This window comes from Excalfactoria chinensis, chromosome 1 (genome assembly GCF_039878825.1).
Source record: "Excalfactoria chinensis isolate bCotChi1 chromosome 1, bCotChi1.hap2, whole genome shotgun sequence".
NCBI classification, from domain to species: domain Eukaryota; kingdom Metazoa; phylum Chordata; class Aves; order Galliformes; family Phasianidae; genus Excalfactoria; species Excalfactoria chinensis.
Genome location: NC_092825.1, coordinates 94,694,911 through 94,715,530, shown reverse-complemented (window position 1 = coordinate 94,715,530; position 20,620 = coordinate 94,694,911). Strand labels below are relative to the sequence as shown.

The 20,620-nt window shown below is 35.3% G+C and overlaps 1 protein-coding gene across 1 annotated transcript in view; it reads left to right on the top strand.

The window, feature by feature from the left end:
- The first annotated feature begins 9,447 nt into the window (after positions 1 to 9,447).
- The window catches only part of TMPRSS15 (transmembrane serine protease 15), a 53,428-nt gene continuing 42,255 nt past the window's right edge, over positions 9,448 to 20,620 (top strand). Inside the window, exons 1-8 of the mRNA XM_072356038.1 lie at positions 9,448 to 9,592; positions 11,244 to 11,374; positions 12,342 to 12,409; positions 12,902 to 12,946; positions 14,524 to 14,660; positions 16,315 to 16,368; positions 19,127 to 19,222; positions 20,161 to 20,280. Coding sequence (XP_072212139.1) covers positions 9,448 to 9,592; positions 11,244 to 11,374; positions 12,342 to 12,409; positions 12,902 to 12,946; positions 14,524 to 14,660; positions 16,315 to 16,368; positions 19,127 to 19,222; positions 20,161 to 20,280 — 796 coding nt within the window. The remainder of the gene's footprint in view (positions 9,593 to 11,243; positions 11,375 to 12,341; positions 12,410 to 12,901; positions 12,947 to 14,523; positions 14,661 to 16,314; positions 16,369 to 19,126; positions 19,223 to 20,160; positions 20,281 to 20,620) is intronic.

Below are 20,620 nucleotides of genomic sequence, written 5' to 3'. Positions count from 1 at the left end.
CTGCTGTCCCCCCCGAAGAGATTGCTTCACATTTTGAGGCATGTTCATTAACAAACAAAACAAAAACAAAACAAACAAACAAAAAAACACACAAAAACAAACAAACAAACAAAAGTTGAGACTAGGGCATTCTGACCTGGGTAGAATTGGCACAGATAAAAGGTAAGGTAAATATGCAGGGTGGGGAGAGCCTATCACAGAACAGAATGAATGTGCTAACTTTTGGAAACATTGCCCTCCATATAAAAGTAAAGAACATACCTAAAAGCAGTAGGTTGGTAACAGACCTTGTATTGTAGCAACAGCATCAGGAAGATTGTGAACCTGAGACGCTCAACCAGTGAGTGCCAGGAGAAGTATTACCTATGTTGGAACCAGCGTATTTAACAGAGTGGATCTCACTGATGAGATGTGCAATTTCTCCCTTGTCTGTATGGGATGTGTACCCATTATTCCAATGATGTATAAACTGCTATTCATAAAGATTCCTGATCCTTCATAAAGATTGCCTGATTAGAAATTTTTGATTTGGAGCATGCTTATGTGTCTCACATAGTTAAAAAAATAAAATAAAATAAAAATTTTTAAAAAAAAAAATGTGGCTTTTAATAATTAGTTACAAAGAAATATGATTGAGGAAAAAAAAAAAAAAATATCGCAATGAATTTTCTTGTAAGTTAGAGTTGTATATCTGAAATTAAGAAGCACCAGTACTTTACCGGTACCAGTTCCTCTGAATAAATAATACAACTTTTACTGATACGTTACTTTTCATCACAATCATTTCAATAATTTATGAAACATCTCTGGTCACATGTCAATACAATTACATCTTACATGTAATGAAACAGATAAGGGTTATAAGTGAATATTAGAGGAAATAAAATCTGAACAAAGTCCAAACTTGTCCATCTTAGAAGGTAAAGTTCACACAACAGTCAACACTCAATCAGTTCCAATTTCCTCAGTGGCAGTTTGCACTGCAGAATTTGGAATATGCATGCACAAGCACACTGACTGAAAAATCACTGCCCTTAAGTTCAACCATCTGTTAGAAGTAATGTGTACAGTAATACTACTGAACAACCCGCAGTCAAAAGTGGCTTGTCTGAAAATGGTCAGGAATATCTAGCAAGTACGGATCTAGGAGATGACTTCCTTGAACTTATAGGAATATCCACACTCTGCCTTTTTTTATTTCAAATTTGCTGAATAAAAGTATTCAAAGCTTCTGGTAAAATTATGTGTTTTATAGTACCTTCAGCTTTTCTCTGACACAAGGTTTGTTGTCCTAAATTCTCAGCTGGCATTTTCAGAGGAACTCACATCAAAGCACAGGACTCAATTTTCAAAAGAGCTCAGTACTTTAAATGCACATATAACCTGCTATGCCCCCTCTATGAAGTTTGAAAGCAGTTTATGTCATTAGATTAATATAACCATAATCTGCTGTTTGAGTCATGAAGAGATTTCAGTCTGTCAAAGGATGACTGGAGCACAACTGACTGCCAGCCAAGTAATCTTTCCTCATTTGCACCCTACACAACACACCTCTATTCTTTTTGGCTGTTTGTTGGAACCCAAATCCATACTTTTTGTGACAGTTTGGAGCTAAGAAATGTGCTGTCATCTACTGCCTTAGATCAGTAACATGGGCTGTAAAAGCCAAAAGTAGAAGAGATTTTGCCTGTGTTAAGTTTGGTTCGCTATTTATTTTTAGTGCTTTTTGGTGGTTGTTGTTGTTGTTATTTTTACCTATAAAGCCACTAATAGATTGGGTTTTAGACAGGTTGGTTGTGCTTTAAGAAGGCTCTTAATTTAACCCAAATTCTAAAATTCAGTCAATTTCTATGAATTAAGAAACTTAGGCGAAATTTATCTGCCTATGGAAGAAGTTCATTTTCCTCCTTGTTTTCAAAGGCTAAAGGAATATCTTGATTAAAAATCCTTTAAAAAAGCAGGTGGAAAGAATCATAGAATCACCAGGATTGGGAAACACCTCCAAGATCATCGAGTCCAATCATGTATTTGCATCATCCTGTTCTTAGTAGGACATCTTGCTTACCCTGAACATGTAAAAGAACCAACTGTAAGTTCTTCTTATGAGATTCTACCTGACTCCCCAAGTGAACATTCAGAGCTGAATTATGTCCTCTGGCATATGACTGTTAGCTGATAAGTTTGGTAGTAAATGTTTGAGTAATAAGATACATTCTTTTCTTGTATCACTAATCCAAAATAAAACCAAAAATTACCATTAACAAGCTCTTAGAGGGATAAACAGAAATGCCTTTTTTCTAACATGCACTTAAAAATAAATCACTGCAGTTCCAACAGAGGATCAAACTGACTCATCTATGTGTACTGTTGCTAATGCATAAAATCTGTTAAAAACATATAATAGAGAATTACACTCATTTTTCAAGAGACATGGAAGATATCTTGTGTTTTTTATTAAATTTGATCAATAGTTGTATACTAAAATGCATCAGTGCTTGGTGATTGGCTAGGTTGAGACTAACCTTGCAAGAGCTTGACATGCTGAAGCTTTGTTTATATGTTTTTCTTCTTTACAATAAGCATTTACATTAAACATTTCATTTACTTGGAAACATCTTAAAAGAGAAAAATGTATAGCATGCAACCTTTATGACCTTTTCACTACAGATGCATATACCTCTTGATATTGATGGCCTTTTTTCCTTTGGTTGATGATATCAAAAAAATAGTTGCATTCTGACAATAATTCCTCAGAATGTATGTATGTATCAACTTAATTTCTGAATTTAAACTTATAGCTGATTGATTTGTGACTAAAAATATTTATTTTTCCATTAATAATTTAAAGAATTGAGAGAGGTATGAGAATGGGAATCACATTCATTTCTCATTCATCCAGTACTCATTCCCTGTTACTTCTATGTAAAAATCTTGTGCAACCTGAAACAATGTGTGGAATTTTTAATGTGCATTTATTGGCTGAATTTGATTTGTTTTTAACCAGTTTTTTTACTTTCTATTATGTTTCAGAATGACCTAAAAAAGCAATTGTTTTTTCTCATTTCAAATTTCTGTTTTACTACAATGCATATCAAGTCTGTCATAGTCAATTTATATCTGTATGTAAATCCTTCTATATGGAACAGTTCTGTGTCTCAGTTGACAGGTTTTCATCATTTTTTCTGTACTGATTTCTAAAGATGAGGCTGAAAGCCTGTCATTGATAAAAGCTATGCAATTTAAAATATAATTGTTAGTATTTTATGTGCTGTTATATCTGATATTTGGTAGTTTTCCCCACTTTGAGTAGATATTAATATAAAGAACTCATCCATACTTTTAAGTTGTAACAAGTTTTAAAGCTTTTTGCCTTTTCAGTATCTTGGGAGCACTTAAATTATTTCAAAACAGATGATAGTCTTATTTTTGCAGCACTTACAGTGGATGGTGATTAACAATATCAACACAGTGACCAAAATTTGAACTCCTGGTCAGATAGTTCAGCACAGTTTTATGAACCTTTGAGAAAGTAATTACATGCTTAGTTGACCCCATTTTTGAAATTCAAGAGCATTTTCTTCATCCTTCTGCTATTCCTGTTAAAATAATTATCACAAAGAAAAAAAGAAAAAGGGAAAAAAAAAAAAAAAAAAAAAAAAGAAAGAAAAAGGATACTATACATTCTTTATCTTATTTCTCCATCATCTTGTCAAATATCCAATGTGAAAAGTTAATTTGATGTAAGCTAAATGGATTACCAGAGAGGTCTAACCCAGATGCCCTTTCACATGTATTTAAAAGCATGTAAATTATCTCTGCTCAGTAGTCATTTCATGGGTCAAATACATAGGATAAGAAAATAAGAGTTATCGAATCATGCAGTGATTGAACTTCTGATCTGTTTCATCTTGATTGGGGGTTATCTTGAAAGATGCACTACAGTTGTTTTCCTATCATCCCTTTCCTCCAAAACAAGCAATTTGATAAACACTAAAACAACCCAATAATTGTTGCCTTTCTGATACATTAGGTGTAATGTGTGATTATCTCAAAGTATTCTGCACTGAAGTAATTCTTCTATCAATCCAGTTCAGCTTCTAATAAAAAGTTTACCACAGATTTCAAAAGAAAAGGAGCAAATTGAAGGCCAGCTGTTTTTGCGAGGCTGTGTTTGGTATTGTTAGCATCACAAGTATTTTAAAATCATTTCATTTCACTTCATAATTTAGAATGACTAGACGTGCTTACACTTGAAATATTGACCATTAGGTAAATGTTTATCAGTGCTCTTTTGCAGCTTAATGGCCTCAGTTTTCCACATAAAGAAATTCAGTTTTGCACCTTTGTTTCATCCACACTTCCATGTCAGATGTCATTTTGTCAGACTGCCCTCTGCTGCCTTCTGTCACAATATGTAATGGAATATTGGTGAGAAGGTTCAGCCTCTACTGCCATATCACCAACAACCACTTCAGATTTTGTGGGCCAACATAATAACATAGGAGGCATTCCTTTCAGAGCAGTCTTTTTTTGGTGCACAAAATAGTTAGGTAAAAAATAACTGAATGCAGTTATACATTTGCCTTATTTGAAGATCATACTGAGATCAAACAGCTAATGGTAGCACAGTGAGGTGGTGGGTGTGTGCTTCAGTAGTTGCAGTAGTGAAATGAATGACCACATTCCTGACAGCTATGCACAGCTACCACACCTTGAAATGAAGAGTGTCTGTATAGCACATTCACATGAATTGTGTCTTCAGTGTGTTGGAAACAATGGTGGCAACACTGAAATATAACAAATTTTGTACCAGATAGGTCCCACAAATGCTCACACAGGAAAAGAAAGAACATTGTATGCACATTTTTCAGGGCCTATTTAACCAATGCGAGGCTGAAGGTGACAGTTTCCTGGATCACATCATTACTGGTGAAAAGACATGGTGTCACCACCATGAGCTGCTGTCAAACATCAGATCATGGACTGATGACATGAATTTCCCCATCAAATAAAAAGTTGAAGATGTAGTCCTCAATGAGTAGTGATGTGCACTGTCTTCTGAGTTAGGAAAAGGGTGATCCTTCCGGATTTCGTAGAACCCAGAAAAATCATCAACACTACATCAATTGCTATGTCACAACACCATCTAGGCTAAAGGCTTGAACCTTCAGAGTCAACCCAGAGAAGAATACAACCTTTCTTTTTCAACATGATAACACCAGGTCCCGCAAAAATTTAAAGACTGTGGAATACATTGCTAGCCTTGGCTGAACAATCACCACATCCATCGCATAGTCACGATTTGGTGTCTTTGCACTTCCATCTGCTCAGGATGATGATAGATGGACTGTGTGGGCAACATTTTCCTAGCAGCAGCAGCAGCATAGCAGCTGTGAAGCAGGCGGTCACCTTCATCGGTGCAGATTTTTACAAGTTCAGCGTGTGGAGCTGTTGTCCCTTGCTCACAAAAGTGCATGACAAATGGAGATGTCTACATTGAAAAATGTGTTTTCTAGCTGAGAATTTGTTCTACCCTCTAGTGTTACTGCACTCATTGCATCTTCTGTGGTATTCAATGAAAAAAAAAACAAACAAAAAACTGGAGGCATCACTTTTGGAGCAGCCCATGTACATTCCACCTGTTCATTGGCAATCCTTGCAAAACTCTATTTCTTGTCAGCTGTGTATATGTTAGTTCTCAGGTAGTGTCTCAGAGCAAATACTACTCTGAGATAACTCCGTGAGGAGATCTTCATACTGCCAATAAATCTTCCAGTGAAAACTACAAAAGAAAACTACAAAAACTCAACTTTTCAACAGCTATTATTCCACTGTATATGCAGAGCACCATTTTGGACAGTGATTAAGGATTGAAGGGAGAGCAGTGTCCAGCTACCTTCACTATCTTCATGTCTTGGATGTACCTTAGCCTAAAGAAGATCTACATTACCTAGACTTTTGAACAGTTGTACATGTTACATGATTCTGAAATCAGAATGCTTATTTATTTATTTATTAGTAGTTCAAACTAATGGCTTCATTGTGAAAATAGAGACATTTTTCTTTTGTATCTTTCACTTGACTAAAACATGCTTTTCCTAGCTGCTGCTGTTTCTGATCACAGAATCAAGTCAGTCATTTGTTGAACATTTTTATGTCCTGCAGCATGGTAATTTCACCATCCATAGTCCAATGTTTTAAAAATATCTTTAATACTGTATAAGCTTTCAAAATCTTGTGAACTTGCCTAAGGACCTCTAGATAAGAAATAGCATCCCAGACAATTGAATATTGAACAAGTTCTCCAGTCTCAGTTTTCCTGGAAGTGGATGAAAATAGTGTGTAAACAAACACTGTGTAGTCTTCTGATAAGTAACAGCTCCTCTGCAATACTAAGTCTTGCTGAGCCAAATAAGTTCTAGATGTTTATGCCACTTTTAGTCATGCAGTTTTAAATAATTGACTGCAAAAAGAATCATACATTTTCAACTGCTAAAAATACTGTTAACTAGTAAATGAAATCCATATTTTTCATTTTATACAAAGTTTTGCACCTGACAGACCACTACCATATATATTTCTGCTCCTCAGTACAAGCAGTTGGAAGAGTTAAAGGTAAGCAATATGTAAGGGTTTTATTTTGAAATACAACATTGTTGGAAGTTGTGCTTTCCTATGAACCCCCTTTTATAATTTTGTTTATGATGTAAAAACAAGCTCGTAGTCTGCTTCTGCACTTTCACTGCAGGTCTGTTGATTCAGTCCTGCCTTCCTGCGTGGAAGTCTGCACAGCAAAAGGGACAAATCATCTTGACATCTGAAAACAGCTGCCGTAAGAAAGCCAATTTCCATTTCATTTAGATAGTGGAGGGCAAGTCTGTGTAGGTAACCAAAATATTTTTGCACAGATTGCTAGCCATTAATAGAATGTCAGGCATTAGGTACGTTAGCGGATATTAGAGGTATTATCAGAACACAACATTCCCTCCTTTCTGTGTCAGCAGACTTTTCACTCTGCACTGAAGAATGATTAAACAAGAAAATAAACGAAGCCCAGTAAGGTCATAAATCCCATGGGCGGCAGATGTAGATGCAATATAAACCAACTAAATTGTGAATCTGTTAGGCTTCTTCCCCACTGAAGGTCTATTTCTTTGAAAACGGCCTAATCTAAAATGTCACTAGCATGTCAACACTAGTACTTCTGAAAAATGACTGATTATCAATAATTAAATAACTATCTTTAATTTTGAACACTGTTCATAGAATATTTTCCTTTATAACTTTTTAACTAGTTTTAGAGTTCACCATGGGCATGACAAAACAAGAGCTTAGAAAATGACATGCAACTAATTTCATTAGTTTTCATCTCTTTTCAGAAAGGTGTAGTGAAAGGCTGAGAAGCAGTAGGCATAAATTGAAGTAAGGGAAGTTCTAGTAAGACATAAGGAAAGAAAACTACTCTGCAGTCAATCAAGCACTAACACAGACTGTTTTCCAAAGAGGTTCTGGGGTCTTCCATCTTAGAGATATTCAGAACTTGTCTGGACATACCCCTGAACAAACTAATCAAATTCCAGTCAGCATTTGCTTGAGCAGGAGGTTAGACCAGCTGTCTTTCAGAGGTCCCTTTCAGCATAAACTCTGGTGATATGATTCATGACTTATGGTAAGCTAGTGTTAACACTGCGCTGAAGTCCTCCCACCTAATTTTGAAGTACTCACAAATGAGTATGAGAAATCGTGGAGTGTTATACTCTTTTTTAATCAGTTTATAGCAGTACAGACTGTAAGACATTACAGTTGATGAATGAAAACTCACTGAATTACTACCAGCTCAGCTTCCAGGGCTTGCCTGTTAATTATTGCTACCAGGATATTTTTCCCAGCCAGAATTGTTTAGAAAATTATTTCTTTTACAACAGTCACAACTGCAATTGGAGACTACCCACGATAAGTTTTGCCTTTGGAACGAATATGAGTACATGTGCAACTTGACCATCATCACATACAAGCTGCTAGTGAAACACTGAATTCTAAGTGACCACAACTTCATTTACTTCTCCTTTGATTCATCTTCTTTGGGTAGCAATTCCAAATTTAAATTGTAATAACATTTACATGTAGTGTTTAGCTTTTACTAAGGTGCACAGTGTCAATGGTACAAAGTCAAAGCATGCAAAATGCAACAGAGGAATTCAAAGTCAGTTTGTACTCAGCTCCTCAGATTTTGGTGAAGAGCAAGACAGGTTCTAGTATTGTTTCATACAGCATGGGATATGGGTGGGTTGACCTTTTACAGTCACCAGACTTCAATCAGTTCCTATCCCAAGCCCTCTCTTCAACAGGACACTGTGTGAAAATTAGATGGAAGATCATAGAATCATAGAATCACGAGGTTGAAAAGGACCTACATGATCATCTAGTCCAACTGTAGATCTTGTCAGCTGAGATAAAGTCAAGGAGATCACTTGCCATTTTGGATTTTACCCAGGATTGCCAGCATGTGTAAAACAGGAAAATAGGGAAAATTTATTTGTTGCCAGCTAAAAATAGACTAGGATGGTGAGAAACAAAGACAAAACTAAAACACCTTTTTCCCAACCTACTTCATCCCAGGCTCATCTTCATTCCTAACTTCTGTCTCCCTCAAATGGCACAGGAGAATGGAGAATGGGGCCTGCTTTCAAACCCTTACAGCTACTCTCTGCCTCTCCTTCCTTCTCACACTTTTTCCCTGCTCCATTGTGGGTCCACCACATTTTGCAGTTCCTGCTAGAAACCTGCTTCTGTGTGGGATCCTTTGTGGCTGCTGTTCAGTCCTGGATCCTGCTCCAGCATGGGCTCTCTTCCATCTGTGACTTCCTTCAGGTGACATCCATGTACTCCATCGTGAATTCCTCCATGGCTGTAGTGTGGAAATGTGCTCCACTGTGGGCTCTCCATGGGCTGCTCTCCCCTGGGTGCTGCAGGGCCACTCCTCAACCTGCTTCCCTCACCCATCCTAGGCATATGCTGTGTGCCCTTCCTTACACAGGCTGTCTCTGGGCATCCCAGGGTGGCTGCCTGCCCCTGCCCTGTCCTGTTGTGCTGGGGCCATTGGAGCCTGCTGGAATTGCCTGTAATGGATGTCTCATAATGACCAATTTTTTTTCTTTTATTTATTTTTTTATCCTGGACAGAAACTTTAACATTTCCTTTCTGAAGAGACTTCTCCATTTTTTCCATATATTGTTCATGAATATGAATACTCAGAAATGTTGTAAAAAAACCTGTCTATTAAGTTTTATGGTGTAATTAATTGATAGGCGTCTCCTTAAATAAACAAATGTTCCTTCCAACCCTTGCAATTCTATCATTATGTGACTCAGGTGAATTATTACCCTTATTTTCAGGTTATTTCTATCTTATGTCAGTCCTTAGTCAGTACAAGCTTTCAGGACAGAAATGAAGCTGAGAAAATCATCTCATGAGAAATCTGTTCCTTTTAGTAACTATGAAATTTTGTTTGTTTCTCTGCTTGCACTTTTTGTGTGTGTCTCTGTGGGGCTGACTGTACTTTCATGGTTAACAATCAAGGAGTTAGAACATGGTAAGTACCAACCTTCAACTTTTTTCAGGATATCTTCAGTAGAATTTTGGACTTTGAAGACAGTAAAATTGTCACTGTAATTATATTTATTGTTTCTTACTATACTTCTAGTGCTTTTGGCTTGGCTTTTTGTTTGTTTATTTTACACGTTCCTCCCTGGGTATTGATCTAAATAAAATAAGCCAAGATAAAAGCACTGAAACAAGCCTTAAAGCCTGATGAAATGAGAGAATCTTCAGATCATATGAGTTAAGAGACGTCCTTGGAATTTAATCCAAACTTTGGTTATTCAGTCATATTCATCAAATAGTGAACATAATATTGTAAACTGTGAATTTTTGCTTTTTCTCTATGTTGACTCTTCAGGACATTCATAATCCACTGGAGTCTCTGGAGAATTTTAAAGTGTCCTAGAATTCTTCTAATCTTAGAATTAGAATAAGAGGAGAGAGATCCTGTAGTAGGCAGTCATCTCCTAGCATAACATAAAGTAAATACAAGGTAATTCTTAGAATCTACTCTATGCACATAATGTGATAAAATCACACAATTGATGTTGAAAGTAAACTATATTTTTAAAATTTACATAGGATGACGTTTAGATGGAATTGGAATTTTAGTTTAAAGATTTTTTTAGATTTATATTAACTGTGCACTTCATCAGGAATGCTGTGTCTGATTCTGGGTTCTCCCCAGTACAAGGGAGATGTTGAGCTTCCCAGGTGTCTTTCCTTTAGAAGACACACTAGCATTAGTTTCATCATGTATGAATAATATTTCTAAGACATTTTAAAAATTATATAGGACATAATTTATTTAGAAATGAAAAAACAAAACAAACAAAATAAAAAACACAAATCAACAAACTACTATTTAGAAACATCTGTTTAAGTAGATATGCAGCTGTAAGAACAAATGACCTTCAAAAAATCCTAAGGTAACGTAATTTCTGGTTGATATTAGGAAATTAGTGTCACTAGGTTGTGCCGCTCCATCACAAGTTGTTAGTTATCTTCTCTTTTATTTAAATTAATTCTTGGATGTTAACATTTTTAATCACATTCTAAAAATAACCCTGGTAATATATCTGGTAAACAAAAGGTATTTTCTATCAGTCACTTCAATTCAGCTCATATTGGAGAATTTCCGGTGTGTCTCTTTATTCCTTGTATTAGACATATCTTCACATGTTACAGACAGTCACAGAATCAGGGAATGATTTAGCTTCAAAGGGATCTCTGGTGATAGTCTAGTCCTAGAGCTGTCTACCCAGAACCATGTGCAGATGGCTTTTCAATATCTTCAAGGGTAGAGATTCCACAACCTCTCCAGGCAATCTGTTCTAGTGCTCAGGCAGCCTCACAGTAATACTATTGTTTTCTTTAACTATTCACAGTGCTGCTGGAAAGTTTAGCATTTAGTGTGAAATTGAAAGTAATGAGAACCAAGGACAAATTGAATTCAGTGTTTATAGTTGTTATACTTCTGTCAAAAAATGATCTGACAGTTATTTCAAAAGAATACTTGGCAAAATATCTCTTTATATGAAGCAAAACAGGTAAAAAAATAGTTTTGATAATATATTTCTTTATATTATTATAAATATATTGTATTATTTATAAATATTTAATTATATTTTTAAATAATCTAGCTCAAAATGATGGAAATAGTGAAGGCTACATGGGAACATTTAAAATAATTTCTGGGACATCATTCATTCCTGCTTTGCAAGATAAATCATCAGGCGACTTCAAAGTCCTTGCCTTTGATGTTGAACACTTGGTAAGAAGCTATTTGTATCTGGTTAAACCAAGAGTATGTGGTAGCTATGTTAATTTCCTAACATAACCTGTTGATGATGCTTTTTTACTTTCCCCAAACTGTCGCTTTTATTATGTTATGCTTGATCAGAAATCATCATAGAATCATAGAATCACTGGAATTGGAAAAGACCCCTAAGATTATCCAGTCCAACCATCCACCTACCACAAATATTCCGCAACTAAACCATGTCCCTTAGTACCACATCTAAATATTTCTTGATCACTTCCAGGGACAGTGACTGCACGACCTCCCTGAACAGCCTGTTCTAGCTCCTGACCACTCCTTCTGAGAATTTTTTCCTAATACCCAATGTGAACCTCCCCTGACGAAAACTGAGGCAATTCCCTCTTGTTCTGTCTCTAGTTACTTGGAAAAGAGGTTGACTGCCAGCTCACCAAAATCTCCAAAGAGACTATAGTGAGTGATAAGGTCTTCTACGAGTGTCCTCTTCTCCAGGCTAGACAATCCCATCTCCCTCAGCTGCTCCTTTCAAGATTTGTGCTCCAGATCCCTCCAATTTTGTTGCCCTTCTCTGAATACATTGCAAGACCTCAATGTCTTCTTATAATGAGGGGCCCAAACTTCAAACAGTACTCAAAAATTGTGGCCTCACCAGAGCTGAATACAGAGGGACAATCACCTCTCTGCCCCAGCTGATAAAACTATTTCAGATACAAGCCAGAGTGCCATTGGCCTTCTTGGCAACCTGGGCACACTGCTGTCTCATGTTTAGACAAGTGTGAATCAACATCCCCAGATTCGTTATATTCTTTCTTTGTGAAAATCGGTGAAGCATCAAGGATATGATATCAAGGATTTGATATGAGGTATGAGGAGGGAAAATATATTAAAACCATGAATGCAGTCTGCAAATAGTTATATTTTTCTTCATTTTATTAGTTAAAAAATTATCTTTCCTATACAGATACAAGAAATCTTTCAAGCAAGTGATCTGAGAAATAAATTTGAGAGATGTGAAATTTTCCAGTTCAAGTAAGTAAAGTTAAATTTACAAGTTTGTTGTTCTTCCCACCTAGAAGAAAGTTTAGGACAGAGGTTTTCTGTTGGCATAAGTAGAGATTAATGGAAATATAGCAATAGGTCCCTATGGACTCAGGTCCAGTTAAATCATATCACTTAAGGTATTAGTATTAGCAAGTGGAACTGTCACTTGGCACCACTTAAAGCTGAATCCTGTGTGTCCTAAGGAACATAGGTAGAGTAAGACTGGCTTAATTTCACTTCTCAATATCCTGCTATATTTTTTGTCCTACAGAAGGCTACCAGGCAAAGCAGTTCAATAAATGCAGTGAAATCTGTGATACTAATTCAGCCTGCAGTGTTCTTCATATGGTCCTGAGTCTACACAGCAAATTTAAGAATATAACCCATTTTCATACAGCTCCAGAATACACTTCCATTCTATCAACAGCATTAAATGTTATAAGCTCAAGGATAACAATGTGCTTTTTTTTTTTCCTACAGGAATCCTGAAGAAGATAATGCAAACTTCAAGACATCTCAAACAGGGTAATTACATAGAACAATTTTTGCTTAGATGTGAGAAAGAGACCAGTATTTTACTAATAGGATAAGGATGTTTAACAACTATGATTACATATATGTTGAAAATGAGAAGTGGATTTGAATCAATAGATTGAATGTAAGAGTGAGGTCATAAAACAAATTACTTAGAAAGATGGATTATGATAACCTTATGAAGGATTTTATAATGCTATTTTATAATACTAAGGGGAAAGAAGTAGGCAGCACATACAATCTTTTGTCTCTGTGAAGATGGATCCAAGTAGCAAACTTTCATTTCTGCAAGTAGAATTAGACTTATCAAATTTTTTCACTAAAGATAGAAGCATGTCTGAGCTAGTTGCTCAAAACTCCTATTATAAACAAAGGGGGGAGGGGGGGGGGGGGGCTGGGGGAGGAAGTTACATTTAGGGTTTTTTCATTCATTATATTTGGATACCTTGTCAGGAAAAGATCAATTATGCCCAAGAACAACTTGTTTCCTTCCATCAACTGAAATGGAAATCTAGACATTTGTCTTCATTTCTGCTTTGAAATAACATTTGTTTATTTCAAAACTGATTTTCAAGTTGACTCTTTCCGTTAAAAAGGTGTTTATCCCTTTGGGCAACCTTATTATTATTTGACCTTTAGAACTCTTTTGAGTCATAATGAAAGCAATAAAAGCTTTTGTTTACTCAGCATGGCCTAGAGGTTATCAGAAACAAGAAATTAAAGAGGAGAGTTTTCCCTTACACTGCAAACTGTGCTCAATCCTTCAGTACAGCTGCAGGCCATATCAAAAACACTGCTGAGTCTGTTTCAGTTTGACAGTAGAAACACTTAGGAATAAAAAAAATAAAAAATAAAAAAAAATAAAAAAAAATAAACACACACACACACACACTTAAATCTAAGTAAATGGAAAAAGTATATATCTTTAGCATGCATCAAACTTTGACTTCAATCAGATACTTCCATCTAGCTACAAATATTGAATATAATAATAGTGTCTAGATAAAGTAAGAGACTGCAAAGGAAATAAAACTTTGGAATAATTCGTCCCCCATAGAAGTTAAATAAAATACAACCACTGATTTCACAGTATCTGTGGTTACAGTCTTTATTGTTTACGTATGGAAATACAGGTAATCACCCAGCAGATCCTTGTGAAACAGAATCCATAGGGAATGTTTGCTATGAAGTAGCAACCAGTTTGTTTTATATTTTTATACTGTGAACATTTCAAGGTTCAACATCAATATTTCAGAGATTAAACTAGAAGTCTGTTCAGTAATGAATAAACCTACTTCTTTACTTTACTTCAATTCATTTTCATTGCAATAGTATCAGTGCTTTTGTTTTTTTCTCCTACAATGGATGTAAGAGTTGCAAGGGAAATAAGAACAGTTTCTCCAATGTTCTAAGCTACCTAATAATATAGAGCTTTTTCTTTGCATGTTTTTTTAATGTTCCATCACTTTATGATAGTTTGAGTGGAAATGTCAAAATATCAGTAAGTCAAATCACAGATTCACTCCATTATCTTGCTTAACTAATCACTTTCTGTTTTATATTACCAGCGTTGTTGTGATCTTCGGCCTTTATCTTACCCAGAGAGTAACAGCTGAGAAAATAAAAAATGAGTTAGTTTCAGGTATCAACACAAATGCAACTGATCAGATCTTGAAAATTGATGTGAACAGCATACAAATCACAGGTAATGCTAATGTAAATCCTTGAAAACTGCAGTTAATATGAGCAACAACTTTGGATCCTAACCATCAGAAGAACTGTTATGCTTATGGGTGTTCTCCTCCATTGCTCAACCTCCATTAGCAGGTGAAAGAACTGTGTTAAATAGAAAATATGAATCATTTTTTAGTTTAGTTTAGCATATGTCCACTGTGGAGAGGATAAAGGGAAAAGCAGGGATTTCCCAGCCATAACCACCCAACTGTATCTGTTTTATGCAGCATAACACTTGTAATTCCGTTGTCCCTCAGATTAATGAAATTAAGTCTTGACTGTATTTCAAAAGTAAATGCAGCTAACCATTTGTTTTGGTCAAGAATAAGGAAAGTGGTTCAGCTTCACAATGAGTGAGGACTTGTTTATTGAAAAGATGTCCATAAGAATAGAAAACTAATACAGTGTGTGAATTCTGGAGGATGCCCAAATATCAAATTTCTCTGATACCTAGGTAAAGTGAAAATGGGAAACAAATGATGTACCTTTAAAGACTAGATGTTTTCAAATTCTGGAAATACTCAAATACAGTAATTTTATTCAAGTGCTTGAAAACTTTGCAAAACCTAAGAAGAAGCCCAGTAAAATCAATGAGAATCTTTCTTTTGACTTCAGTAAGCCTAGTGTAATGATAACAAGCAATTTGAATCCTTTGAAGTGGAAGTTGATTGGCTGACATTTGAAGACCTGATGGAGCTACTATTAAGTAGCTACTGATTGCCTTAAGAGGAGTAGAACATTTGTTATGCAACATTTCTTGCTCTGTTCTAAAAGGTGCATTTCCTGGTAAGTACTTCAAATATTCAAAGGCTAAATTCAGAGTCTTGACATCTTTATTTCTTTTTACTATCTGCACCACATTTACAAAGTTGTTCTAAATAGCTGCACATCACTGTGGGAAGCAATTGCTCATTATACTTCAAAAATGCTTCCAAAGGAAATTATGAAGAGCTTTTTAAAAGGTTACATATCTGTTGATGAATTTTGAAGCAATAAAACTTTTCTTGATATGCATCATTAAAATGTCTCTCTTCTCGTGAGGTATCATCTGCCCATTCTATCAGGAATGCTGCAATAAAGTAACTGTAACTAATGATCCTAAGTATATATAGCACTTTTGCTTCCAATGTCTCAGTATATTCTTCAATACAAACTTTGTTTCTGTTTCATATCATAGAGGGAACAAGCTGTATCACCTGTGATTTGCTCCAAATAAATTTCTGTAGTGACTAAAACATAACTTTCTGTCTTGCAAATAATTCCAGATTAATTTTAACTAATTTATCTGATCTAAATACTACTTTATGATGCAGATGCTCTGAAAAGCTCCATGGTATAAAAGAGTCAAGACAGAGATTTCCAAGATAAAGACATTTTATATGTGAGATAATGAATAGAGATTGAGGATTTGAAGGAATAAAGAGACTTTTCATCCTTTGGAAAGCCAGAGTCTGAGAAAATAATGTGAAATTATCAAAAGGAGACAAGCGGGATACTGTTAGTGATACAAAGAAAAAACAGTCCCAGCTCTTGAGGATTTTTTACTGTGTTTTCTCTCTATTTTGTATAAAAATAATTAAAAAAATACTATAAAAGGAGTTCATAATGAACTTGCTTTCTTTCAGTGGCTGCTGAAAATCCTACTACTACAGTGCTGCCTTTAACTTCATCAGGTCAGTATCCTTCATAAAACAGAAACTATTTTCTTTTTACATCTGTATAGCAGAAGAATCATAGGACTTGCTGTTCAGCTGGTATAGTTTAAGAAAGCTGCCTTGATTGTACTTGGGGGTTGGCAGGATTCATTCAGTGATAGCTGCTCTTCATCCTTTCTGAGCATTTGAGAAACCAGTGATCTGAAGTCTGTACAAAAGCTGTAAGCTTAATCTGAGGATCATAACAAAAGATAAATCTGTCAGCCATCTGAGTCACAAGCTGACATTTTCATAGATTCAGGCAGATAGACTCACATACTATGGTTATTGGTATACTGAGCAATGCTAGTAGACTTTGATTCGGTTATCACTGGAAGACTTGTAATTATAGGGAACAAGGCAGGCACATCTCTTTGTCTCACAAGCTGGCACAGTAAAAAACAACCAAAAGTAAGCCAGAGAGATTAGTAGTATGATATGTCCTTTTTAGCACAAGATACAGATGCACTTATTACTTACAAGTTGCCACATACAAATTATCCAGGGCATGACACTGAGTCAGGCACATTGTGCAATTAGTATGAAGATACACTTGCTACATATAGGTCTATAAATAGAGGAGCCAACTATCAGAAGCCTGGTACAGTTAAGCCTATTAACGCAAATAGTCCAAAGTATACATTGCTACTCTTTATTCCCAATGATACCATTAAAAACAGATAATACACAGATTTTCTCCTTCTGTCACTTCCTCTGGCATGCTATCTTAATGTCACTTTGAGTCCTAAGGTCAGTGTTCCTAGTCCATAGCAAGAGGAAAATGAGAGTGAGGGGGAGGAAGGCGTTGCTGTTATTCTACACTGGAACTGAAATAGTATTTCTAGCATAGATTCCCTACTCCTTTTTTTGGGCCTTCCTAAAATCACAGAATCATAGAATATCTTGAATTGGAAGAGACCCGCAAGGATCACTGATTCACAGAATCACAGAATCCCCAAAGTTGGAAAAGACCTACAAGATCATCCATTCCAACCATCCACCCATCAACAATAGTTCTCACTAAACCATGTCTCTTAACACAATGTCCAAACATTCCTTGAACACCTCCAGGGTTGGTGACTCCACCACCTCCCTGGGCAATTCCTAAATCCAGTTATATTTATGTGCTTGCTAATACCAACAGCTTCCTTGTTCTTTCTTAGTCCCAAGCCCACATTTTACTGTATGTAGTATATCTGTTTGAATTTGGGTTTACTCTCTCTGTTGATCCTAAAACCTACCTTATCCACCTCACATGTCCCATTAGTGAAACTGCTCAGTAATTGAGCACATATGCTTTGTATTTATATTACCAGTGCCTCTGTCACTGTCCCATGCCTTTGCTTTTGTAGCTTATATGTGCACATTTGGGAGTAGCACATGTAACAGTGTTATTTTAACAATCTTCAAGATTTGTTTTATTAGAAGAGCATAGTCATGCATGCAATTATTAAACAGTTATTTCCTCCCAAAATAATGATCCATTAAATGAGACATCAAGATGTAAATTAGGTAAATATGTACACATGTAATATAATACTTCACAAAATACTGTGAGGCTATGAGTGATGTCCTCTGCTGAATGCAGTTGTAAGAAAACAGTCATCCAGCTGCACCTTCCCTGCACCTCCTCTGGTCTCTCCTCTGTCTTTGAACTCTGCCCTCAGGTTTGCTGCAATAAAATGGTCTTGAATGGTCCCTAATCTATTTACTACAAAATGGCTTAGCTTAGCTTAATAGTGTTTGCCAAATCAGCATGATTTGATAGAAAATTATTAGCAATTCTTCTTGTATGTTTGTGCACCAGTAGGTTTGAGTAGGAACATCTAATAAAAGTTAACTGTCTCTGTTGTCAGTGATCAGCAACTACTAACAGCAAAAGTGGTAGATGATAAACTATAAAGACTTTACTACATTTCCCACTTTATTCCTTCTAATCTGTCATTTCATGAACTGAAAAGGTTCACTGACTGTAATGACGCATATTTTAATGTTGATATAAGTAAAAAAAGTACGGAAGCATGCAAATTTGAAGAGGAAAAAAGGAGAATGTAGGAACTGAGAATGTCCAGAGACATCCTCAATAAGAGAAAGACTGTATTTAAAATATCTCTTGTGGGAAGGTATGTGGAACAATGATAAGAAAGTATGAGGCAAAATGTTTTCCATCTTACTACCACTAATGCATGTCTACTCAAGTACCTAGGCAGCTGATTAAGTGTAAAAATGTAAAAACACATACATGAAAATATGCCAGTATGTAAATATGCAAATACTACACAGATTTGTGTCTCCCTGTACTGTAACCACTAATTTGTTGAGCAATGTTATTTATATGAAGAAGTACTTATATATTTAGTAGTAATTATGACTCCTCTTTTTTTCAATAGATCATGTGAGTCTGATCACACTAGTTTCTCTGGCATCAACTCCAGTTCAGAACAGGGAAGGGAAAGAGAAAACAAGAAAACATTATTGTTATTTTAATAATTTTTTTAAAAACATTTTGAAGTTATTGAAAATGCACGAGACTAAGTATAAAGGACTGTAATTTACAATAATTTTGGTTTCCATATTATTTCTCTGAAATTTATTTTGATATTTGACAATCAGGTTCAAATCACTTAAACTAGAGTAACAATACCATTACCTGAGCTGGGGTTTTGAGATACAGTGAATAATGCAGATCTCATAGGAGCAGATTAGTAGCTTCATGTTAATGCCCAAACAACTGTAAGGGTACTTTACTTTCAGAGAGCAAAAAATAAAGTTCTAACCCAGGGTTGTGTTTATGCAGGTGCAGAACAACTCACAACAACGAAGGCTGCAACAACTTCAGGTAGGTAACTTATACTGTTTCTGTACATCTTGTTTTCATATTTATTCTTGCATTCCATTCCTGCAGATACACAATATGCAGGTTTACCTTTGATTTGACTAGAAAGATTAAGGGTAATTTACTGTTTCCAAAAAATCAAAATGTTTCACTAGAAGATGTTAATTTATTTATATCCAGTAGATGGCAATACTGTTTAGTTTTATGAGTTGAAAAATTAAGCTATAGTAGATTATGTCCTATGTAAACAGTGTTTTCTTCTGTATTGGGCAATGCATATTCCTAGATTACTAGTAGTGTTTTGTTTCTCTGTCTAGAATGCAGACTCATCTTTACCCATCCACAGCAATTAATTTATTGACGCTATCACCTTCATCACTTGACTGATGTACTTTTAGTTTGATTCATTTACCAACTGGATTCAAAATGGCAGCTCTTTTGCTTTTTGCTGCTAACACCAAAAGTTTTTATTTGTAAACCAGTTTGAAATGTTACCATGCATCCAAACAAATTTCAGTCTTTGTCAGTTTTGCATACACTTATATCAAAAGTGCATTTGCTTAATCAAATTACAAAGAAATAATGAATTTGAAAATGCATTTAATATATTGCAAAAAATAAAAATAAAAAAAAAATCCCACAAAACTGTTTATTTAAGTAGAGGAAGGAAATGATAGGAATTCATGGAGGTTTTCCTCTAGCCCTGCTTCAAATTTAATTTTAAAAAACATGCCACTTCTCAGACCATTTTCTACTCTGTGTTAAATGTTCCTTTTTAGTATGCGATATTTCACTCCTGGCCCCTAAAAATGCAGTTTTGTGAAACACAATAGAGTGGTTGGTTTTATTTGTGCTAGGGTAGACAAAAGTAAGTCAATTTTCCATTGTAGTAAAAATGCATTGCTGCTTTATTGTTATTGCTGTTTTTCTTTCTATTTCAGTTGAGAGCTGGCCGCCTGCTGAAGTTTGTGATGATGGAGTAACCAGCATTCAAAAGGATTTATTTTGTGATGGAATCTTGGACTGCCCAGATGGTTCAGATGAATCTGAAAAAAGATGTGGTAAGAATGGAAATCTACTTAAAGCGGTATTTCTGAGCATACTTAAGCCTGTCAGTATTTTTAAGTACTTAATAAGCAATAAGCTGCATAATGAAGACCAAATTAACTCTACTAAAAATAATAACAATGTCTAAGTGTTATAACATTTATCTTGTAAATGCAAATAATTTCATTTAAAATTTTAATTTATGAACAATATGCTAAATATATGAAAAGGAAATAACACAAGGCATCTACATTAATATAAAATGATCTAGAAGATGATGTTTAATATATGTTAATTGCTATATAATATTAATAATTACAAATATATATAATAGAAAATATAAAACAACATCAA